At 38.9% G+C, this 22048-nt stretch overlaps 1 protein-coding gene across 18 annotated transcripts in view; it reads right to left on the reverse strand.

Moving 5' to 3' along the window:
* KLF12 (Kruppel like factor 12) overlaps positions 1-22048 on the reverse strand; it is a 488339-nt gene that overhangs the window by 56672 nt on the left and 409619 nt on the right. For 14 of the 18 annotated variants that reach the window (XM_025197316.1, XM_025197314.1, XM_006018138.3 and 11 more), the window contains one exon: positions 14834-22045. The exons of the other annotated variants lie outside the window; for them this stretch is intronic. In XM_025197316.1, coding sequence (XP_025053101.1) covers positions 21864-22045 — 182 coding nt within the window. In that variant the 3' untranslated portion in view covers positions 14834-21863. Of the gene's footprint in view, positions 1-14833; positions 22046-22048 lie in introns of those variants that run through there. 18 annotated transcript variants of the gene reach the window in all.

Raw genomic sequence — 22048 nt, forward strand, 5'->3', positions numbered from 1 at the left:
TTTGCCTTCTGGGTCTTCAGCCTTTATGGTTCAAGTTTTTACATTTGTTCTGTGAACAGAAGGGCATGAATCTTAATTTTTTTTTGAATGAAAACTGAGATGGTGGTGCCTATCTTCAAGGTAGGAAGGAAGGAAGATCCAGGGAACTACAAGCCAATCAGTTTGACCTCAATCCCTGGAAAGATTCTGGAAAAAATTATTAAAGAATCCACCAACAACAGGCTAATGGAAGGCATCATCCTTAGAGACAGCCAACATGGCTTCATTATGGGTAGGTCGTGCCTGACCAAACACATCTCCTTCTATGACCAGGTGACATGTCACCTGGATAGGGGAGGAGAGGCTGATGTCAGTTACCTGGATTTCAAAAAAACCCTTGATTTGGTCTCCCATGATGTCCTCATGAGAAATTGGGGAACTGCGGCCTCAACAGCCTTACAGTCTGATGGCTGGGAAACTGGCTCTGTGGTCAGATCCAGAGAGTGATAGGTGATGGAACCAAGTCAACATGGCGCATGGTGACCAGTGGCATCCCTCAGGGTTTAGTACTTGGACCAGTGCTTTTTAACATATTCATAAATTACCTGGATTCGGGTGTCAGAAGCAGACTGGCTAAATTTGCGGATTACACCAAATTATGGGGAAGTGTGGTCAAACTAGAGGATAGGCTGGGAATTCAGGCTGACTTGGGCAGGCTTGCAAAGTGGGTGGATCAAAACCTGATAACTTTCAACATAGAGAAATGCAAGGTGCTGCACCTTGGGGGAAAGAACCGTCATTGTACCTATAGGCTTGGCAGTGCTACACTCACTAGCACTACAACCGAATGAGACTTGTGGGTCATGACTGACCACAAGATGAATATGAACCACCAATGTGATGCCGCAGCTGGCAAAACAAATTAAATCCTGGTTTGCATCTACTGATGCATTTCAAGCAAGACCCAAGATGTCATCTTTCCACTTTATTCGGCCTTGGTGAGGCTGCAGCTGGCGTACTGCATCCAGTACTGGGCTCCACACTTTAGAAAGGACGTGGAGAAGCTTGAGAGAGTCCAGAGGAGAGCCACACGCATGATCAGAGGTTAAGAGAGCAGGCCTTATGAGGAGAGACTTAAAGGCATGGGACTTTTCAGCCTAGAAAGGCATAGGCTCACAGGGGACTTGTTGGCAGCCTGTATATCAGGGGTGTGCATCAGAAACTGGGAGAATGTCTGTTCACCAGGGCACCCCAAGGGAAGACAAGGTCCAACAGTCACAAACTACTGGAAGACCATTTTAAACTGGACATAAGGAAAAACTTCTTTACTGTCCGAGACTCCAGATTCTGGAATAGGCTACCCTCAGAAGTGGTGCAGACACCTACTCTGGACACATTCAAGAAACATTTGGATGATTAGCTTGCTGGGGTCATCTGACTGCAGCTGGCTTCCTGTCCTTTGGGCAGGGGGCTGAACCCGATGATCTCACGAGGTCCCTTCCAGCCTTAATATCGATGAAATCTATGAGATAGAATAATCTCAAGTAGAGTCACCAGTATAATTCTCAAAATACTGAAATAATGAAATTTGTCTTAAAAACCATGATATCAAAAACAATAATAAATGGTGGAGTTGCTTTTCCCTTTGCCTTCTGGGTTTTCAGCCTTTAGGGTTCAAGTTTTCACATTTGTTCTGTGAACAGAAGGGCTTGAATCTTAATTTTGTTTTCAAATGAAAATGAGATTTTCCCTTTACCCTATGATTCCAGTAGCTGGGACTTTAGGTACAAAACCAAATATCATTAAGCTCAAGATAAAATCTTTCCCTTGTGCTATCCTGAAACAACAGTTGTTCAATTCTCTGCAGATGAAATAAGCTTTAGACTGCTGTATGTGCATTTGCTGTTTCTTGTAGCCAGTTACTCTTTCATCTTCCTTAGTCAATATGGTGTAACATTGCTAGTAAATTTATATATAGTTCACCTGTAAACATATACTCTTTCTCTTATGTCACTTACCATCCAACCAGACCTATATACAGTCTCAGAACCTATCTGTACTAAGTGTTCTACATATATTACTGTTATTTCAATTTGCTGGAACGTTTCAGCTGGCAAAACATAGGATAGTTGTGATCAGTAATGTCTTCATGGCAAGCTTCCTGTGGCAGGTACTATCTCAGTTATCCATGTCGCTAAGTGAGCTAGTTCAAAGAGGCAAGTGAACACAAGCTGCCTCTTTAACTGGAAGCTGTGCCCTGGGTAGGCTAAGTAATATGGGGACAGGCAAATTGGCACTGTCAGTCAGCTATAAAACTGTTGCAATCACATAACCTACCTGCAGTATCACATGAAAGTAGCTACACTGCTTCTGGTTCCTCAGGCAGCCCACATGGTATATTTAAGGGTATTACTGCCTGGCTCAGTCAGTATGCCAGAGAAATATACCCAATATCACCAACTAAGTGGGTGGGGGGTGGTTTGTTCATAATTTAAACTTGAGAATTTTCAACTCCACTGAAAACTGAACTTCTGCTGAGAACATCTGCTGAGACCCACTTAGTTGACTAATTAACTGCACAGTAAGTGTCTCAGTGTCTGCATGTGCACTGCTTTTAGAGTGCACAAAACTAATAGACTCCGCAGCAGGGTAGTCTTATAAAATGCAAATAAAACCATGCAGTGGAGTTTATTAGTTTTGTGCACTGTAAAAGGAGTGCACGTGCAGACACTGAGACATTTACTGTGCAGTTAATTATTCAACTGCACAGTACATGTCTCATGTAGACACATCCAGTCAGTACAATAGCAATTAAAATCCGAAATAATTACTGGTGATTACTTAGACCTATACACAAGTATTAGGACAAATTTCAACCCTTGTATCTGTCAAGTCAACATAATTACTCCAGCTATGAACTGTGAACCAATTAGAAAAAAAAGCAAGCTATTGTCTCCCATAGTTTGAGGAATTTTGTTAACCTGTTTAGATTAAAATCTTGCAAACATGGATCTCCTGGTACAGAGTGCATTTGTTGTCATAATGAAATCATGGGGAATCAAATGGAAAAATATGTGCTTGAGCACTTAAAGCTAGACTTGTAAACCACAAAACAGACTTCACAAGTAGAGGTCAAGGTGGCATCAATTAAGACAAGATTATATTTAATGGAGAGTCACCTGGAATGAATTAAGTGCATTTTCTTGGACATAGCAGACTGGAATCAGGATAAACAAACTATTCCCGAATTCCTAGGTGACCTTCTAATAATTATGACCAAATTTGAATTTTAAGCCTTCGGAGCCCAAACATTTGACTTTGTATAGGAATGCGCATTGCTACTCGGGAGGTCTGTTTGTTGTGATGAACAGAGCATAAAATAAATCCCTCACACACAATACCGCAGGTGGAGGCTGCATAAGCAATTTCTCCAACCAATGCAGCTAATGGGCCCCTAGTGTAAAAACATCTTTGTAACTCCTTTTTTCATACTTTCTTTTGTTGTGAGAAATGAGATGCCAAGAAAGAAGCTTAATTGCTTTGTTTTCAACTCCACAAACTGCTGACATGCCACTTGCGCTTTGGTTAGGTGCACATGGTGAGTCCACTAGTGGGTTCATTCTCATGTTGCACTTAAACTTTGGGGGCCTCCAGGTTTGTTTTTGTCAGACATTTTATTATTCTTTGTTTTAAATCTTAAATTATGCATCTGTTAAATTTGCATGTAGCAAAATACAATGTATGCTATTGTCTGTAACATACTGAAATCTTATTCTCATTTAATACATAATTTCCTGTCCTGTCCTTGCAGTGACAGGACATTGACAGTGCCCTTATTCTCCTGCTTTATCTGTGGCAGGGTAAAGTGCTTTTGATGTTTGAGGCATTTTGCTTAGCAGTTGTGAGAGATGGTGCTTCTCAAAGTTTTTAAGACTAGGATAGGTAAAAGAGATGATCTTGGTTGAGTGGGAGGTTGAACTAGTTCACCTCCTGAGGTCCCTTCTAGCCCTTCTACTTCTATGATTATTTATAGGTTACTCTATAGTATCTATGCCACACATGCTGCAGCATATCTGTCAAAAAAGAGTTATATGAGAAACTATATTTAATCTTGCTCAGGTCACTATCTCAACAATATTGTTTCTTTTCTTTCAGGACTAGGGGCACAGACAGAAGTGCAGCATCCCACTGTCACTGAGAACACTTTGCAGGAAGCGTTCTGAGTTACAATGATCCCCCAGATCAAACAGAAGTTCACTGTTGCTTCTAGGTGGGAGGGAAATCTAGCTGCTGGCTGAGAGCCTGCAGTCGGTTTCCCCTAGCAACAACCCCTCCTCCTTGCCAGCTCCCTGCCAGCCCAGGCTGCTTGCAGAATAGGAGTGAGGAAAAGGAGCAGAGGGAGCTTGTTCTAAGGGTTATCCAGCGGGTACTGGAGGGGGGGTGAGTGAACTGGAGGCCCCCAACCCTGGGGGGCAGGGAGGGGGGCTCCAATATGCTGGCCCCACACTCCAGTATGGGCTGAAAAAAATCCAGGCTGAACTCCTTCTGCTTCCTCCCCCCTCCCCCAACCCCCCCGTTGTGAAACCAGTGACAGGCTGGGAGGCAATGCAGATAGAGGTTACAGAAAACACTCTGTTTTGAAACATCTTCTGAACCCCCATGTAATAAGGTTTCAGATTTTCACCCAATCAGCCATTTTTGAAGTAGTTTGTAGCCATGCACTTGTGTTTGGTCATGACTATAGACTGCTGTCTGTGGCCACATAGGACACAAATTGTCACTTCTGTCTATGCCCTAGAACTAGAAAGAAATCTTCCAAGGAAACAAAATGTTGAAAACTACCCATACACTATGTCCCAAACCTTTTTTCCCCCTCAAACTATTTTGGGTTTGATGAATTGTCACCCTACCTGGCTTCCTGGTGTATCTCCCTTGGGCCTAGGGGTTGTGGGAGCTGCAAGGTCTCCAGCCCCTGAGGGCAGCCTGTTCAGAATTCTTCCCCAGAGCCCAAGGACCTTGGAGCTCCATGCACCTGCAAAGTGAAACTGTCATTCTGCAATTTTCATTGCTGCGATTAGCAGTTAAACTGACACGATCATCAATTTCACTAAAATAGTTGCAGGGAGAAACTTCCAATTCACCAGAAGTTCTAAAAAATAATTGGTTTCAGTTTGATTTGGATCATAATCAAATTATTCCCCCCCCATCCCCTGCATTTTACCTAGCTTTCTTAAAGATGTATTTTCCAACCCCCTCAACAGTTTCATGTATCTGCCTTATTAAAAGTGAGCTTGTCAGACTTCATAGTTCTGGTAAATATCAAACCTTAATATGGTGAATCTATTCTGTTAAAAAAGCTATTTTAGGTATGCTCTAGGCATTTCTAAAATGCTAATATTTCATTTTACCTTCTCAGGTTTATTCAGGAGATTAATAGACCCTGTTTTCAAAGGGAGGGGAGGGGAAGTATGTTGCCTGCAACTTTTTCTGGACCTCTCAAAGGCCTCTCAAATATAGTGTGTTGCATGTACCAAGATAAGAAGGTATGATGAGTAGGCCTCCTGGTTTTCTCTGATAAAAAAGACCCCAATTTTCAGTTAAAAAAAAAAAGTAACCCAAAATCCATGTTTATTTGTGATTAAAATGAAACATTACCTCTCTCTTTCTCTCTCTCTCTATATATATAATGGTGTTTTATTTTAATCACAAATAAACATGGATTTTGGGTTACTTTTTTAAATGAAAAATTAGGGATTTTTTAATCAGAGAAAATAAGGATCCTTGGTGATTAGTTATATAGGTTTTTCTGTCATTTGGTACAATCTGTGTATCCACTTGTGCCTTTTCAGCTTGTGAGTAGGACAGCCTTTAAAAACTTAGTGCTGCTAGAACCTGAATAGACTCCTCATATACATAAAAGCCTCAACTCAATCACAAAAGGGAAGAGAGCTGGCTAGTAAGTAAATGCATATAATACTTGCTGTTATGAAGTACCCTTTTTGCAAAGAAATTTCAAGTACTTTGCAAACATTAATTCAGTTTTTCAACATCCCATCCAAACACCATGGAAATGAGTACATTATAAATACACAGATGTACAGAAACAGATGGCAGACAAATAAAACATGGCCCACCCAGAGGCCCTCAGAAGAAACAGGCTAGCGTAAAGTGGGAGAAATTGTTCAATGCTTGATGCTTAAAGCAAATTAAGTGTGTTAAGGCTGGTCTCTCAATCAGCATCAAGTTCTGAAGACAGTATGATGCTATGGATGTCAGAGGACAAGCGTGAGCATTCAGTCACGAATGACAAGGAACTGTGTGGGTATGTCTGATCTTGAGAATCAATGATTCCAGTTTTGACTAAGCAGACTAAGCTTTAGAGCAGTGATTCTCAACCAGTGGCATTGCACCCTGTGGGCTGCCAGGTCCTTTGAAGGGTGCCATGAGGTGTGAGGAAATAAACCAAGTATGAGGAAACAAGCAAATATGCACAGGTTCAGACTTGTCCCTTATTGCAAGTCTCTTATCCCTATGGCCTGTCCCCTCCACAAGGAAGTAAGCATTATAATATACAAATTAGCTTTTTTAATAGGGTGGCATTCAATTCACAGAAGTCATGGAGGGGTGCCTCAAGTCCAATGAGGGGTGCTGCAAATCCAAAGAAAGTTGAGAGCCACAACTTCAGAGTTACAGCACTGAGGACAGGCTGACCATGCTGTCTGTTCACATCCACATGCAAACCTTTCCTGGAGTGACTAAATCCTTGACCCTGTACCATTGTAATCAATGGAACCGGGATCAGACCCTTAGAGTTGGAATACCCAAGTTCCATATGAATCCATAAACTGTAATCAAGACTAGACATAGAAAGTCAGTGCTCAAGGCTGACCACTGACCATCTAATTTACAAGCAAGTCTTGGTACCTCTTGTGAGATTGCCAAAAGGTGTCAATTAAGGTAACTGGCTATTTCTTTTGTTTGTGGACTTCTGTCTACCAGGTCCTGGCCTGACACCACCTTTCCACTGAATTACAGCTGAAAGAAGAAACTTTTCATCACTTGTGTTCTGAGCTGGTTTCAAGCTGATGATTTATAGTGGTTGAATGCTCTATGTCCTATTATTAGTCCCTTGAGCTAACTTAGTCAAGGAAAATATTTTGAACCTGAATGTGGTGTAGAGTCTTATGGGTGATTAGTTCTAACCAGTGCAAATCAAACAAGTTGATGTTGCCCAAATAAATGCTGGAGCAGAGTTCTTTGAGAGCTGCTTGTGACTATGTCCTTTTGATTCCTGAATTTTTTCTCCTCAAATGATCATTTATACCATATCATTTATACTGCCCAGAAGCTAAAATTATTTACAATTAGTTTTCTTTTGAAAGTATTGACTTGCTAGATTTGGGCCTCCACTATTGCAGTTTACTAATTTATTTTCATTTGAAGGAACAATAGCTGAGTTACATTCATATTCCAAATTGCCTTTTAAGTGACAGAAGCTTGAGGAATAAAACTTTTGTTGTTGTTGAAGCACTACCTGCCAAACCTAACTCAGAGCCCCTGGCTCCCACTGTACTTTTCTTATTGCTGTAGTACTGCTTTGTGATAAATGAGACTTCCAGATTCACACGTACTGTGGCACAGGAATGAGTACTTTGGGGTGTGGTCCAAGCTGAAGGCTAGAAACATATGTGTTGTGTACATCTCAATGCTCTGTGTACTTTGTTGTAACTAAAGCAAAGGTGCTGAGGCTTTGATTATAGTCTTCAAACAAAACTAAAAACAAAGCAGCTTCAGCGAAAGAAATTGGCTGGGTCTTTATGAAGCTGGAAAACTCTGGGTTTACTTCCAGTTAAGCTGAAAATCCATATACAGTATAAATGAGCGGGAACCCAGAATTAGGTATAGGATAACTGCTGTCACAGATGTAACTTGCCAGGGCTGCACCCTGGGAAGTCCCCCTGAAGCTGACAGATGTGGGAGGGATGGGAATCTGAGATGCCCCACCCTTGGGCGGTAATAGATAGTGAACATACTAAAGTTAGGCAAAGCTCCATCTAATGCGTTTCCATTTGTGGCCCCAGCGTGTATGCAGCACAAGGTGAAAAAGAGTTGCTGAAGGCTCCTCCCTCCATAGGACCTCTGGTCCTGCCCCTGCTGCACAGAGAGGCCCCTGGATAGTTGGGTTCTGTCCCATGTGGGAGATGAAGAAAGTCCTGAAATACACTGGTACTTTAGACATGAGAGCTTCTGTGGTTGCAGAAGTAAGTCCTGGATTTGTCTCAATGAGATGAAAACTACGTGTAATAACTGCTGTAGGTTATTTAACACTGCCTAACAGACATGGCCGGTCCTGGTGGTGAGGAGGGTAAGAGTTATTTTGGTCCAACAGAATATCTGCTGGCTCTATTTGCTATTGTACTGTATAATAGCTAAGGGGTTTCAGTGTCCATTTAAAGGATACCATATTACTTTTTCATATTCCATATACAGAGAGCAGTAACGTATTTTTGCTCACGGTACAGGATACTATGGAGAAAATGAAAACACTTCCGAAGCAGAAAATCTCTTATTATTTATACAAAGTATTTCACAAAATGCAACAAAAGCATAGTCTTGTCAGCTAGTGGCAGAAGCCACTTGACAACACTGCTCCATATGTTAAATTGAACAAATCACATTTATGAACCCCCTGATCGTAAGTAAGCTGGAAATAAGGTAACTCCTACCTTTAGTGTAGCAGACTCCTGTATCCGTATGGCATTCATGAGAAACATGGAGAGATGACGATAATAAATGTTACAAGGGGAAATACCTTCAAGAGATAAGAAATTGAGTGGCTGACAAATCACAAAAGCCTCAAGTGAGCCCCACAGAAGCAGATAACCTTGAGATGTACCTGTATATAAAGATTAAACAGCAACCTGTGCTTAGCAGAGATTTATAGAGCTTTGCAAGTCCTTTGGTTTCACTGTTTGCATTTGTATCCATTTCTAGACTTTATTGTTGGTTTCTGTCTGTTAATATTCTGCACAGCCACTGAAATGTAGACAAGGAAAAGTCAACCCAGAAAAAAATCTGTTTGAAATGCTTTACAAGGGAATTTTATAGATCGGTATCCCAAGTGGCCTAGAGAGATAACTAAGAAAGGGCACAGAACACCTGTGAGAGAGGTTGTGCAAAATATATAAACAAAAACATGAAGGATAAAAATTACCAATGTATTTGAGCTTACTGGATAAATCTAGTTATACATTCCCATATAAGGGGCAGCCCTGGTTATTATGGCCTATATATTCATGCTAAGACAAATATGTGAGGCAACAAATGACTTTGTTAGTCTGTCTCAACAGGAATGGTAGTGGCTACTGCTGCTATTCATGGCCTCCAGGGCAGGGACTATACCCAGAAATAAAAAAACATGGTTAGCTATTGTGTGGGTAAAACCTTCAAGTGAAGGAGGCAGTGTTCTTACACCTTAAGCAAGGAAATAGAGGCCCAAACTTTAAGTTCTATTGACAGCTTAGCCAATGACTAACAGTATATGAATTTAAGGCTACTCAAACTTGTATTAATTGTCTTTGTTGCTTTGCGAGGAATAATGATATTGTCTATCTAACACGGATGTTTTAAGGGTTGGCTAATGAGGAATAAAGTATTTCCTTATTACAACCCAAATCTCTAGACAATATACTGGGAATTTGCGGGCTTGGGCAAAGAATTATACCTCTTGTATGACAGCACACTTTGTGATTCCTACTTCTTATCTTTAAAGAGTATGTGTGATAGACCTGCTCTACTCTAACAAACGGTTCACCAACGAGACATTAGGGGCATTTTTACACGTGTTGCAGGATGCAGCACCGGGCACTTTAATTAGCAAGCCACACTAATAAAAAGCATGCATGCATCACGTGTATCGGCATCCCTGTACATCCCTGAGCTGAAAAAATGGCAGCTGGGCACTTTGAACTAAAGCTCATTGAATGTGTTTTATTTCAAAGTGCCGCGCCTCCATTTTTCCAGCATGGGGGATGCATGGGGACACATACACGTGATGCAGAAGGCTGCACATCAATTTCTGTGCTCCAGCAGACTCAATTGATCGAGTCTGCTCTGACGCGCTGGATTTCCAGCACATCAGAGCAGGCTCTCCACACATCTATAGAAGCCCTAAGAGATTATGTAAGCCTAGGTCCACTTCTTTATATCTACCTCACCCTGCACATCACAATCATATCATAAATCCAAAAATGTAGGTTAGATTGAAAACAGGCTTATTTGACAGAAAGGATCACAAGGCTCAAGAATGCTGCTTATCTATTCTGTCTATCTATCATTTAATGTGGGGTTCATTTTTAGTGACATGCTCAAAGCTGAAGGTGATTTCTAGTGACCACTCATGTTAATGGTAAATAACTCTGGAAAAGTTGCATACTGTATATTAATTAGCATAAATAGACTCAACCCTTCAAATATCATGTTGAGCCAAAAAACAAATTGGAAAAAACTAGACGACAACTATGCTATTGTTCTTGAAAATGGAAGAATTTTTTTGGGAAGAGACAACAGGTCATGTGAGAATACTGTGTAGGCGTTCATTGGAGATCTTAGACTAAACAGGAAGTGATGTATTCCTATATTTATAGCACTATGGGGAAAAAAAGATATTGAAACCAGGCAAAGTATTGAAAGAGAACAAACAACTATTATGTGGAAAGCAAGAGCAATTTGTGTGCATGTGTGTGCGTGCATGTGTTAGCATTATATAATCCTTAAACAGCAGTGATTTAAGAGATTCAAAATACATTCTACAGGATATGGATTCAGTTTTGCCATATCTTTGATAAATCCCAGAGTTCTCAATATCTAAGGATATTGTTTAAATATTTCTGTACCTTAATTACTTAATGTTCTGGTTTCAATTAGATAAATAATTGTACCATTTAAGAATGAACAAATGGAAATAATGTAAAGGAAATGGAATAACTCACATTTGGGAATAAAAATCACCAGCAAATGAAGAGTCCAGCACAACGTCCTTGGCCTGATATTCACAACCATGCTCAGGGAATAGCTCAAATTCAGCTGAGAGACTGTAAATATTTCCTAATGTTCCACTGGTATGATAGAAGAATCAGGTAGTAGAATGAGACTAAGAGTGCAGGAAACACCAGCTTTCAAAGGAAAAACAGTGGACTATGGATCACTCACAAAACTCACCAATTTATAAACAAAATGAAGAAAACATTTCTCTGATTTACCACAGCTTTCTTTCAATACCTGTTTTTCTCACTCACATACTCACCCAGCCACTTGGTAGTACACTGGGGCACCAGCACTGGGGGCCTACTTCAGGGGGGTGCAAGAAGGGCAGCTGCTGCCACTGCAGCGGCCAGCCCAACCCTTTCTGGCCTGGGTGCAGAGTCTGGGATTTATGCCTCTGCAGCCACCTGTAAAAAGCACCTACTCTCATAAACCCAGAGCTAAGGAAACCTTAAAATTAACTTGTTTCTTTTACATGATGGAAAGGCACAAAGATAGGGAGTGGGAAGCAGGGGGAGAGAGAAAGAGAGACAGAGAGAGAGATGCACAGCCATTTCTATTTTAAAATACATAGGCAGTATTTAGAGTCCATATAATTATGAAAACTCCAGCACCTTAATAGAAAATATTGAACAAATTGTTAAAAAGTAACACACACAGCTATTTATAGATGCATTTGAGAACATCTGTAGAAAAATGTCCATGTTTAAGCAACTAATGATCCTAAAACTTCCTAGTTTTCACTGCTAAACGGCATTCATTGCTCTGCTCCAGTGTTATGCAGATTAAAAAAAGAAATCTGTCCTGTATGGTAAATTTCAGAAAAGCAAGTAAAATCCATTTCTTAAGAAAACATTCTATTAAAAATCACTATATTTTTCTAGAAAAAGATTTTTGTAATAAAGGTTTAATTTAAAAAGCAAATGCTTGTGTATTCCAGAAGGTCCGAGTCATCCACAGTAATAATTAGGAGGTTTGTTCCATACAAAATGCTTTATTTAACCTTCATGCCTCCATTCAGATAATTGTACAAATGCATACATTTAAAGGTTTAAACTCTATTTCAGTTCACAGCTCAATTCATAGGAAAGGTGAATACAGAAAAGCAATGCACCAACAAAATATGTCTGAGACACCATTAAAAACGGTAACACTTGTTCATTTAAATCTTTGAGAATAGACTGGAATACTCATCCTCTGACAGAATGTCATTAGGGGACTCCCTTTACATTATCATAGGGCAAAAATCACCATTTTACAGTAAGAGGAAAAAAAGCTCTGAGTATATTTACAATACATACACTATACAAAAATACAAGAACAACACTTACATAGTATTAATAAACTTATAACATAGGTGTTGCCTAAACACGACATAGTATATAAATGCAGAGGAAACTATTGGGAGATTAGATCTTCGGATGATATTTTTTTTCTTGGAGAAAAGTAATGTTTTGCATGTAAAACTTTTTGAAAAGAAAGCCAAAGAAAGATTTAAGGAACTAATACATTTGCTTGCTAGCATGGGTACTTTTAAGTAAGTGTAGGACCTCTATTGACACTCTTATCTCTATGGGGTTACAGCTAATGAGCCTTTCATATCTTATCATAGGAAAGAGAATCAGGTGCTGTACATACTAATTCCACTGCTGTGAAGCTTCAGTCCCAAGTCAGTAGCTTTGTAAAATGAGGGATGTTTTTGTATTTTTACACAGGAGGGTCATATGAACAATTATTGATATGTACAAAAATAATGATCTAACTGAAGGGAAAAATACCTGACCAAATTCAACCCTGGCCTTACCATTATATCTTACTAATGGCATGGATAGAATATGCTCTATCCACATTTGGCTTAGCCAAGATGGGTATTTTTCATTATTCTTTTTTTTCTTCATAAACACAGCTGAGAGAACTTTTCGAATTCAATATTAATTATGACCTCACATGTAGATAGCAGTGTCCAAACCTCTCAGTCACTTAGAGCGTGGGTTGTTTGTGGGTTGAAGTCTTTATGTTTGGTGGTGTCCAATGTTTTAAACAATTTACAAATATATCTGTGTATGTTCTGTTGTGGATATAGGTTTTCACAGACAGACAATTAGCCAAGGGAGGATATTGTGTAGATGTTCTCCAGAGAGTTTAGATTAAAAAGGAAGTGATGTATAGCACTAAAGGGGAAAATACTGTTCTTAGAAAATTAGTACTTAGAAAAGGGCCAGGACTAGAACGAAAAATAATGCCTGTCTGCTTTTTCTTAAAGTATATCTCTGATGTAAGGATTGTGGCTCCAGTCTATCTTTCCATATACCCTATAGCTAAATCCAGTGTTAAGAATTTGGAGATGGTTGGCTGGTATCTTTAATCTGATTCCAAATGTACTGGCTCATGCCTTTATCAAATAATAGTCTATAACATTTGCACTGTATTCTAGCGTGACCCCATACAGACCATATGTCTTCTTTTAAATGAAGGGTTCACAGCATATAAAAGTAGGTCTTGTGAAGCAGATTATCCAGAAACATAAAGAATTGTTATACACATTAGAATTTCGTTCACTGAAGTTTTTGACAGAATGAACTGTAGAAAATGTTGGGGTCACAAAACACAGATATCAGTATCCCAGATCATTTCTGTTACTAAGAGCTCAATTCTATATTTAACCGTCAAAATTCCCACTGAATTGTTGCCTATGCTGAACAATGCAAGATTATGTCCTTAATACAACAGTAATCCAGTTTTTAATGATTCGAAACCTTGCAACACAGCACTGTTACAGAGACACATCTGTAACAAACACAGCTAAAGCATGTCTACTTGTTTTAGAATGAAGCAAGAATGTATTGCAGGCTTTTGGATAATAGACTGCACTACTTTTCTTTTGAAAAAAGGAAAACTAACAGACACCATGCTGGAGTAAAACAGTTCCCTTAACAACAGAGATTTCTGTGAGATCCTCTTTCCAAAACAAAACCAAAAAACATCTAGTGCACTAAAAAGAACCTGTTTTCTTTTGTCCTGTTGATCCCACATTCCCTGGTGTTCTTCTAGGATTCCCAGCATAGGCTGAGTTCTTTTATGTGCTTAATGCCTGAGATTAAGTTCAGGATGATTGAGTAAATATATGCATATCACAATGTGATTATTTGCACTGATGTTTAATATGCTTAACCATAATTTGATACTAAACTAATGGTCGTTAAATATGATTAATTGACACCTGCTAACATCAACAGTAGTTTATGCACACACAGGCCTGCATTTTCAAAAGCACCTGCAGTTTTTCTGTTAGCAAGCTATTTTGTGCACATATAATATATTTTGTGCTTTTTTGTGCACATTTGGGTTTGCTCCTTCCTGGAGCAAACCCAAATGTGGAGCTTTGCATGCACAAATAGTGTGTGGGCAAACTGCAGCTAAATTAGAAACTCCTTTAAAAATTGCTATATCTTTTGTTGAAACACAGAAAGCAGTATTCTATCATACTTCGTAGGGCTATTAGGGGAGCCTATTTAAATTTGGATTATCTGTAGATTTATTTTAAGAAACAGAAAAAACCTAATGAGAAATGACATCACCATGATATCTGAAAAGTTCAATTCTTTCAGTTTTCTGTCAGAAACCTAGCAAGTTGAAAAAAAGGACACCCCTCCCCACCTTGGGTTATAGGTAATCAATATAAAAGTAATAGTCTATTATACAATTCTGAAGGCCATATAATTGGTAAGGTTATTCAACCTGAAAAAAGCTTTCTCTAGTTCCAGGGGTGTAGGTTGTAGCCATGTTAGTCTAAGGACATAGGCAGACAAGGTTCTTTGGGTAAATCTGATATCTTTTATTAGACCTACTAAGATTTGAGTGGGTCTAATAAAAGATATCAGATTTACCCAAAGAACCTTGTCTGCTGTTCTCTAGTTCAGCTTGCAAGTATCAGTCTTGCCTCTGGCTTCTTATTAAAAAATGCTCTAGGCTTCCAACCACATATCAGAAAAAGGAAAAAAGAAGACCACCCCCCTCTCCCCCCAGCGTGACCATTTTTTGTCCACTGTTGAAATATTTCAATGAGTTTTCTGGTAATTCTAAACAGGTCAAAAAAGAGTCGTTATGCAAGGGGTCAAAACGGGAGTCATAAGCAATGCATGAAATCTAAATTTCAAGAGTTCAAAGTCAATGGAGAGAATCTTCAAAGGTATTTGCACTGAAGAACAATACATCATACTGTTTTTTTCTAGAAACAGTGGCTAGGGTTACAGTGAAGCTTATTGCTGTTTTCCAGATTAATACACTAGAGAATACCCTGAATGCCTGGATGACTCACAGGCAAATCAGACATAAGTGGGGAACCCCCAACACATTGCTTGGCAATGACCTTCACTTATTCCCACTTAGAACTGACAAACAAATGAGTCACTTGTAAATTAAGATTCAGTTTTTTTTTCCCCCAATGTGAAAGACGATATCAGAGAAAATGACAAAAAACTCTAGCACAATATCTTGGAAAGTGAAAAGATAAATGGCACTTTGTGTTTGGTTCTATGTTGCATTACTGTAGTCCAAGTGTAATTCTATTTTTTTGTCTTATTGATAACAGAATCCTATAAGGACTGAATTGAAGTTATTGCTGTGTAAAAGTATAGGAACATCCCAACAGGTTCTAATGGTTATGAACAGGCACTTTCAGTTTCTGTTTCTTTTTAATGGATTTTATGTTATCCTTTTTGCAATCATATGTGCATTCTAATGCCAGAACAAACCATCCAATAGCACTTTGTTTTCCAGACATGCAACTTTTTCTAAAAGACTAAATTCCCCTGGAATCAGCAAAAAGTAACCACCTGTTTTAGTTCTGCAAAGTTTTGATCAAAATACATTTTAGCTGGGGGAATATAAGAACAAATTAAATGAGTCTGTTGGTACTGTATCTTTAGTACACTTCAGTCATCACACACAGAGAAAATCCTTTATAGTAGTTTTGTTTTATTTTCTTCAGATTCAGGCATTTTGAGTTTTAACTAATTCAGTTCCCAAGGACTCAAAATGACTTTACTGCATCTGACACCACTATTAATAAACCAGGATGAGTGGCCACTCCATTTTGCACAGACAGACCATGCTCTAACAAAATGGAACAGTTTCATTCCTTACAAGGCATTATCTGAGCAGGGCTTTTTGGATGAAAACTAAAAGATTTGTTTTTAAAATGTACTTCATTTCAACTATTTACAACCTGTGAAAAATTGTGAGTTTGAAAATACTTTCCCACTATCACATATATTACAGAATATTTAAACTGTTACAAGTACAGTAAAATACCTTTGTTCTATTTTGTTTTTAAAGATGCAGTATCCTTATAGTTGGTTTCATACTAAAAATTGAATTACTACTGAAATTGATTAGATTTTTACATATTTAAAAGTACCAATGGGCATGATTTGCTAAGCATACATTGCACAGTTACTGTTACTCTATAATGAAACTGTGAAAATATAACAGTTTTTAATTTTTTTATATACATCTTCATTATAAAACACAGGCAAAGTCATAATACAGCAATACAAGTTGGTTTCTTAATAATGTGATATTTTCTTTTACAGTATTAGTAATTTCCAATTCCAATTCTCTGTATTGTTAAATCATGGTTAAATTCTTGTTTCTGGGCACACATGTGATGAGGCATATCAACATGTGTAAAGGTATCTATGCAGGTATGTATATATGAGCATGTCAGAGTGGGGAGGAATAGCTGAGTGGTAGCTACCAGTATATGCTAACTCTGTGGAAGACACACTCTACTAATTGACCTCTTTTAAAAAAAAAACCCAAATAACAAAAAGTTAATGGGATATTAATAGGAGCAAATATATTCACATTTTGAGGCACCCACTCTCAATAAGGCAGCAGAAGAATATTTCCATTAAAGAGCATTTATTATCAGAAGATATGTTTATAAATGACAACTAGGGGTACATTTTCAATGCAGCTAATAGAAAATGAGCCTTATGGTGGTTGTTATTCTCATTTCTACTCCTAGGATGTTGCCCAGCTATTTGTCCAAGATCCACAAAGTCAATTTACCCCAAATTCCAATATCACTGATACCATTTTAACACTGTTAATTTTGTTAAACATTATTTGAGCTAAGAATCTTTTATATACATGTTAGTCTAAATCTATTTAACTGTGTAAGTATAATAAATAAAGTAGAGAATAAGGAGTACTGCATCTTCATCCCCTGTATAAACTGCCACTACAATGAGCTGATTTCAAAGTGCTGCATCATATGGGTGTTTAAAAAATCTTTATTTCAAATAAAACATCTGCTCATTATATTTTCATATACTGTTTTCTACTGGGCCTTACTGACCAGACCAACATCCTTGTAAAGTCACTTGAAGTCTGGTGCTTCGCAGCATTAGCTGCACATCTAAGCTGCAATGCCTACAGTTAACTTCCTATCTCCCATTTATTCAAATTTAAGAGCATAAATCTTTGCTTCACTGAAAGAATGGGATGGTGCCTATTTGTATTTTTCAGCTGTTTATGTGAGTCATATCTGTGCTATATAAAGATGAGACCACATACTTCTGCCTGCTGGTTACAATGTAAGCTTTCCACATAGAAAAATCTCTGGTTATATTCATAATGCAAAGGTTATCGAGGGAAATACTGGAGGGAGTCTCAGGTCTTTGCATAATTCTTAAAGGTTGCAGGTAGGTCTGTATCAAAGCCATTGACCTGAGATCACTCCTAAAAACTGTGTAAGCTCGGGCCTAGATCTGAACACTATGGGCTAGCTTTTTCTCTTTACAAAATAACTTCTTAAATGGTTTCAGAAGAACAAAAGAGCATTAAAGAAAATTACCTAACTTAACATAATGGGCTGAATTCTAAGCATTCATACACCTGAAGCTCTTCAATAACTTCAGTGGTGCCTGCAAGTCCAATAGTAGACTGTAGCTATCAGCGGCTATGTACACACGTTCAAATGATTTAGTAGAATTCTCCCGTGTTCATTTTCCTAGTAGAAAATGTAACCAAATAAAAATGTTAATGCTGAGGCCCTGAAGAGGAGAGACCTTGCAGTGTGGATGTTGCTTAGCCAAGGGCCCCTGTGCACACATTTCAGCATCCTCTGCAGGCTCCCTCAATCTGCCCAGAGACAGATGGTAGAAATGCATAAGGCAGCCCTAACTGACTGCCCCAGACTGCTCTGGCTTAGCCCCTGTATCCCTGCAGCAAAATGAGGGGATTGTGAAGGAGGCATATTCTGCTCTCTGCTTGGCTGGAGCAGTAAAATCCAGTCCAAGTGACATACAGTCTTCTGGGAAGGAGGGAAGGACAGAACCAAAGCACCCTGAGATGCTGAAGGACCTTGTTGTGGCTTCTCTCTGAAATGAATATATACAGGCATTTGCTTTCCCAGGAGAAACCCTCCTGGGGTGATTTAACCCTGATTGTTCCTGGGTTATTTTTCTCTCAGAGTAACCATTTTTGCTCTGGGAGAAAAATCTTGAACATGTGTACACTTGTGATTTCTACTGGGAAGGCAGTGACTCTCCCAGTAGAAACTGAATGTCTGTACATTGTCTGTATATGCTGTCTAGATGCAATAATAACATGAAAAGCTCTTTCAGGTGTGCGCTGTAAACATTGAGCCTAAGTATTCTCTTTGAGGACTGTTTCAAAGGGGATTGTCAGAAATCTTCAGTATATAACTCTTTGTCTCTGACTGATAAGTTTTATACATGTGTGTCTTCTCTGATTTTAATGGCTTTACCCCTGTTTTAAACTGGTAGAGTAGAACCAGATCCTCTTTCCAATATTTGTTGCAGCATTTCTAATATATAGATGTGTAGGCAACTGGATGAGAGAAAAGATGAAAGCCCTCACTGCCATTCCTGAAACTTACCCAGACTTTCCCAACTGTCTTCTTCTGGTGAAGTAAACTTAAAAATGGAAAATGCTGTTATTTGTAAAGGGGATGCTGTAGGCATCAAGTAAAATGTGCCCACAATAAATTCTGCATTTTTATGCTTTGTTACGAAGACCCGATTAATTTCCAATTATAATATTCTTGGGTATTAAAGATAATCTCATACTTTGATTTGTGCTTGTATGCTTTAGATTTTCGAATGACTGATATCTTTAAAAGGACAATTGTGATTTCTATACAGGTAATTCCCACAAATAATGTGCAAACCCTATGGATGACATCTGATCTTTAAATGAGAACCGTTGCTAAAATCTCAGTTTGCAGATGGATGACATCACAACAGCTCAATCCAATGGCCAGGGAAGTGTGTCCCAAACTGTGGGATATGTCCTGCATGGGGTGTGAAAGTTTCCAGGGTGAGCATGTGCAAATTACATTGCCAACTGGCAGTATCCTTCTGCTTCAGCCACTCTCACACCTTCCTACTTCAGCTGCCATCACCACTTCCCCTGCCACTGACTGCCACTGGTAAAGGAAATGGGGGGTGGGGGAAATCTGTAGTGGCTGCTGAGGAAGTGGGGTATGAATGTAATGCCTGATTTGACTATGGTACAGCATAAGCCCACCAGATTTGGTAAATTCAGCCTTATGGAAATCTCTTAGCTTGTGATACTATCCCTTTTACTCTCAATATTATCTGCACTGCTTGTTATGAGCAAGCTAGGTACTAAAATGCTGTTTTTGTCATGGATTTTGGTGACCTGCCTGATATAAGAATAGGACAGGGGAATGAGAAGTGAAAGAGGCAGTTAGATACTGGTAGTACATACTTTTCCTTGGGTTGTGGAGTTTGTCACTCAGTTGGGAAGCTGGTGTTTTAACAGGCCTGCAGTCCTTAATTTAAAGGGCTGTTCAACTGTTCCCTATCAGGGGAACATTTAAAAATGTGTACAGGGATGAACAAATTGTGGGCCTGCTGGGTATTTATATAAAAGTGTCTCCATAAATAATCGTCTTCCATTAACTGTCATTGTTTTAGTGTTTGTAATCACAGCTTATTCAGTATTTACTGGCTTTTCTTAAAGATAATTTTGGTTTCGAATCCCCTTAACATGATACCATGAATCAGAAATTAATTCAGATTGGGCAAACATTTAAAAATGAACCTGTGGCATTGCGAGTTTAATCTGTACAGTTCCTGGAACTGAGTATTCATAATTAAATGTATTACAAAAGCTCTTTATGTATATAACTTTTCTCTCTAAACTATAAAAATGTCAGCAAATACAAAATCTCACCAATCCTCTTGTAACATTTAGCTGAATAAGCAGATCCTTATGAAGAAGGAGGAAAAATACTGTTCCATTTTAAAGAAAAACTGTTGGCTAAGAATTCCTTCCTTGACCATATAATTTAACTAATACCAATTGGTTCACAATTATTGGGCTGGATGGGAATGATAAGCAATCTGCTTTCACTTAAACAAAGGAGGTTTGAGCTGAAAATCTCTGCAGAGATAGCCACTGGAGCCCATACGAACAGCTGTTTATGTTGCACTGAAGGGCAGGCTCATGCCTCTTTATTTTCAACCTCCAAAGGAGGAAACTAGTACACTACAGATCATCTTCTTGACAGCACATCCTCTCTGTTTATGCATCCATTGACCCATCAACAATAAAGGCTTACCCACTCTTGTATCTAAACCACCTTTTCAACCACAAAGCAGCTGTTACATTAGATAGAAATTGATATATTTAACTGTGGTACCTGGCAGATCAAAAATATCAAAAAGACTAACATAAGCTGTCAACACAAGAAATCTAATGTCTTATTTTTGTACAGCCCCCTTAGTGGTATGAAGGTTGAATTTTGCAAGACTCCAGTATGTTATTGTCTTGAAAGCCATTTTATTCATTATTGCTTTTCTCTGCCATTGTAATGCTTCTACGTTTTGTCTCATTTGTACATTCAGTTGTATTTTGTGGACAGTTATGCCACGGTGCCAGCATGTATAAATTTGTTTCACTAATTCCTTAATAAAACACTAGGATATAGGACAGCAAGATTCCTGTGACAGAAAACTGCACTTTGAAAACAGAAATGTGTAAGCAGGCTCTTTTTATACAAACCAGAAAATAGTACTAAACAAGTCTATAGTAGAGCACAGTTACTTATATTGTACTTGACCTGAAATGCCGTTGCACCCATTTGTTTTACAGACCACAAAAAAAGAGAAAAACAAGGAAAGGAAAGGAAAGGAAAGGAAAGGAAAGGAAATGTTTGGTGTCTTTCAGGGCATAATGACAAAATGTAGTAAAATATTTAAATGCCACCATCATTATTGCAAAAGTCTGCTTAAGTGCCCCTTCACTTCAGACAGTGGAACCTCTCCAACACAATCTTCTTGTCTACTCTCAAGCTGCTGTTCTGTAGCAGAGATGAGGTGTATTTTCTATACGGATTAGGCAGTACTCAAAAAAGGGGGAAAGGATGGGATAATAATGAAGTCTTGCTCTCATCATCGGTTTGTGGTATCTGATCTTCAAACCGGCAGTAATTCTCAAGGATAAAATGTCCAACAGCTGAGAAAATGTACAGGCTATAAACATTATTAAAGGACACAGCATGGAAAATAATGCCCATTCTTGCAGCATTTAGCTTGCTATCTCCCAGGATACTGTGATGACATTTGTGGGGGAGGTAGGTGGGTAGCCATGCTGGGGATGGGAATGGGTTTTAATTTCAGATGGAAAGGAGAAGAGTGGCACTTCTTTTCCTGCTTTTTTTTTTTATTATTGTGGACATCTTGGAATGCCCTTTGTAACACTGTAGAAGGGGATCCAGCCCTGCTGAATTCATTGTAGTTAAGAGACCCAGCTCTTATATTCTGCTTGACAAGTAGCACATCTCAAACCAGCATGTGCCTCCGGCGATGTAGCGCCAAGTGATCTGATCGGGAAAAGCTGCGGTCACAGTCTGCACACTTGAATGGCTTCACTCCTGTGTGTTTGCGGTAATGCCTCGTCAGTTCATCTGAGCGAGCAAACTTCCAGGTGCAACCTTCCCAGGTACATTTGTATGGTTTTTCGCCTG

The sequence above is a fragment of the Alligator sinensis genome, unplaced genomic scaffold (assembly GCF_000455745.1).
Source record: "Alligator sinensis unplaced genomic scaffold, ASM45574v1 scaffold241_1, whole genome shotgun sequence".
NCBI lineage: Eukaryota > Metazoa > Chordata > Crocodylia > Alligatoridae > Alligator > Alligator sinensis.